The sequence below is a fragment of the Camellia sinensis genome, chromosome 3, assembly GCF_055761805.1.
Source record: "Camellia sinensis isolate YWXY chromosome 3, ASM5576180v1, whole genome shotgun sequence".
NCBI lineage: Eukaryota > Viridiplantae > Streptophyta > Magnoliopsida > Ericales > Theaceae > Camellia > Camellia sinensis.
The window spans coordinates 26,291,262-26,294,869 of record NC_138963.1 but is presented as its reverse complement, the minus strand read 5'-3'; the positions used below and the strand labels follow the sequence as shown (position 1 = coordinate 26,294,869).

Here is a 3,608-nt window from a genome sequence, read left to right as displayed (position 1 = left end):
AAATTATGAACATAACTCTTAAATTGCATAAATTCTTATATTCTGATGTGTCATTTATTTGATTTTTCTTATTTATTATTTTGTATCCTTATTTATTTTTTTGTATCACATCTTCTGTAACAACACTTGATTACTAACTAGTAGCCACTTCTTTATCTGACATAATATATCTTCGTGACAAAAATACTTGAAAATTCTAATTAGAGCCGTAGCAGTAGATCCCACTCATTGTCACAATATATATTATACTTTGTTTTTGTTTTTATTTTATTTTTTTCAACTTCTACCTCACTAGTGGTGGATTTAGAGTTCTAAATCATTATTAATCTTCGTAATGGAGCTTCTCTTTTCATATTCTCCTATTATCAGTTGTTTAAAAAAGTAAATAAAAAAAAAATGATGAACCATCATCTAATATTTTTTTTGTCGTTTTGTTGATTTATTTGCAGGCATTCACAGGTTGGAGTAGAGTACTTAAGTTTCTGACTACGAAATGAAGTATATAAAGGCCCAGAGAGTAGAGACAACGGTAGGTAGGACAACAAGAAACAGAAAAATGGGCATAATTTGTTTCATTTCAAAGCCACTTATCCATATATCCGAACCCCGCCCCCCTACCATAAAGTCAATATACGGTTGGGTAAGCTTACTACTCTCTCCCTCTCTTCTTCCCTTTATTGACAATAATGAAACAAAAAACCCACTAGAACGAATTTTGTTTTTATCCAAAGAAAGTAGACAAAACAAAAAAACAACAGCAGAAAAACAAAATCAGGGGGCTAAGCTAAGCTAAGCTAATTCTCTATCATCATCCAAAGTGTAGATGAATTTTACTTGAAGAATTGTTCTAGCTAGCCTGTAGCTTTCTTACCTACCTCCTGAACCAAACCCATTAGCCCACACTCCACAAACAACTCAACCTCCTCTTTCATTTCCTCTCTTCACTCTACCTCCATATCCTCCACTGCCCTGCCTTCAAGTTACCACCAAAAACAAAATCAAAAACATTGAAAACAATTGATAGTGTTACTATTTAGTGCAACTTCTAGCGAGTTAAGAATTTATAATGAAATAATAAAAGTTAACTGAACCTGTCTCATAAGAAGTTACGCCACATGCTTTGGCATAAATTTCTAAAAACAAGAAGAAAAAGAAATTCTATTCTAAAGTAGCTTTATGAAAATGCCCCAAAATGTTATAAGATTTCCATTTCACTACAATCTGAAAAGTTAGATCACATATACATGATCAGTGATCCTCTGAATAGAAGTCACACCCAAAAACCCAGAGGATTTAACAAAACAAAAGGATGACTAGCTAGTGTCAAGATTTTCTGTCTCTAACATTCTTCTTTCACTATACTCAATACCCTTTAAACTGCACGATATAATGATAAAATCAAAATATAAAGATAAAAGAAGACGGAGATTTTGAGACCGAGAATCTCGTACCAGTAAGAGAGACATTAGCTTTTCAAGTGATGATGATAAATACAAAAATAAATTCTATGACCAACCCAAAATTTCACATGATAGCATATCATGATCTCTCTCTCTCTCTCTCTCTCTCTCTCACTCACTCACTCACTCACTCACTCACTGTTATTCTATGTTAATCTTCAAAACCAATTTGCTTCCAAATAGCATTTCTCACCCTACTCAAGTCTCTTCCTTTCAAAGTCCTCCCAATACCTTCATGCACTGAAAAAGACGCCATTCTAGTCCTTGCCAAGTACTCATGAGGAGGCATCCTATCATCCTCATCATCACCACTATCATTGCCGCCATCGTCCCCGCCGCTGCTCTCTATCCGCCGGCTTTCCCCGAGGATTTTCGACCAATCCGGTATTTTTACAGGCAATGAGGAAGAGGGTTTGGGCCGCCGATCAATAATGGCGGCGGCGGCGGCGGTGACAGCGGCGATCTTTCTCGATGTGGGTTTTTTCACGGGACGTGAAGTGGGCATTGGTTTTTTCGATTCAACAACATCGCTAGAGGTCCAGACCTCGGATTCGTCGAAGTCGAATTGGGTGTCGGAAGGGGTTGTTGATGATGGGTTTTCTCTCTCATCTCCTAGGTAGAGGAAGCTTGGTCTTCTTCTTGTTGCCATTGGAGGAGGAGTGGTTGGTGTTATGGTATTTTACACACAGAGAGAGAGAGAGAGAGAGAGAGATAAGTATGATGATATGGGATGGGATGGGATGGGATGGGATGGTGTTTGTTTGTGATTTGTTGATTTGGTGGGGATTTTTATAATGCAAAATGGAAGGGTGTAATGGATAAGCTCTGTCTAGATTTTTGTACCACCAGGAAAGTTGCCAAAAAATGGATAAACCAGTGTTCAAAAAAATATAAATAAATAAATAATGGATAAAGTAAAAGAAAAACAAAACAATGCAAAGACTGTTTGGGAAGGTTATTTAATTTTTTTTTGATTATTTTAATCTCATTAAAATAGTTGTGTTTAAAAAAATAACTTTTTTATAATTGCTTTGATGATTGTAAAAAAAAATAAAATAATTATAAATTAAATATAATATTTTATTTTATTAATTATTTTTAATATATTTTATTTTTTAATAGTCTATTTTAATTCAATCCTCCCTCCAAACATCCCAAAAGAAAGATAGAAGGTGGTGAGAAGGATAGAATGTGGGGTTCTCTCCTGCGTTTAGCATGGGTCATCATTTAACTTTTTAATTATCACATGATTTTCTAAAAGCTTATTTTGATAAGTTAGTTAAAAGTTAATATTTTGATTTTTTAATTTTTTAATTTTTATTAGTTTTTATTTTTTTTAAAGTCATATTATTTTTTATTTTTTATATATTTTTTAAAAAAGTTTAAAAAATTAAAAAATTAACTTTTAACAAAATTTTCAAAATAACCCACATGTTAGCTATGAATTAAAAAAGAAAAAGAAAAAAAGAAAGAGAATGTTAATTTCACTTTCTTGACTTAAATTATTATCATTATTTTTAATTTTATTTTTAAATTATCACCTTCATTTATTTGGTCCACAACATTTATTATTTCAGTTGTATGGTTCGAATCAATCCAAATCAACAATGGAAAAAACCTTATTTAATGGACAAAATGACAATTTTATAATTTGAATAACTTAAATTACAAAATAAAATACTCATCAAATTTAGTAAATTAAGAAAAAAATGGGTTTAAGATTTTTAATTTAAAATAATATTTTTACCCATCAAATTATGCCTTAGTGATTATTGATTTGGAGAACCATCTTTTTTATGGACCATATTAATTGAAATTTAAAGTTTAGGGACTAAATAAATAAAATAAAAAATTTAAGAATGAAATAGAAAAATTAACAATAATTTAATGGATACAAGTGAAATTAATTAAAAAATATTCAAAAGTGATAATTTAGTTTTAGCTTAGGCTTCGTTTGGGAAGAAGGGTTGGGTTGGGTTTGGGGCTATTTTAGTCACAAAAAAGACAAAATATGTTTTTTAACCCAATAAGACAAAATATCACATACAGCCTATAATTATTACATTCTTTCTCTTACAAAAAGTCAAAAAAACTAAAAAATCCTTTCTAAACAAGACTTTTTAGCCCCAGGCTAAAAAGTCAAAAAAT

General features: G+C 31.3%; 1 protein-coding gene across 1 annotated transcript; it reads right to left on the bottom strand.

Moving 5' to 3' along the window:
* Window positions 1–1,611: 1,611 nt before the first annotated feature.
* On the bottom strand, window positions 1,612–2,109 carry LOC114287402 (protein S40-4). The gene has a single exon (XM_028230735.2). The coding sequence runs from the start codon at window positions 2,107–2,109 to the stop codon at window positions 1,612–1,614; it is 498 nt and encodes a 165-aa protein (XP_028086536.2).
* Window positions 2,110–3,608: the final 1,499 nt, after the last annotated feature.

What these genes read in the sequence shown, in the direction of transcription:
- LOC114287402 (XM_028230735.2), bottom strand. Translation starts at nt 2,109, where the DNA reads ATGGCAACAAGAAGAAGACCAAGCTTCCTCTACCTAGGAGATGAGAGA.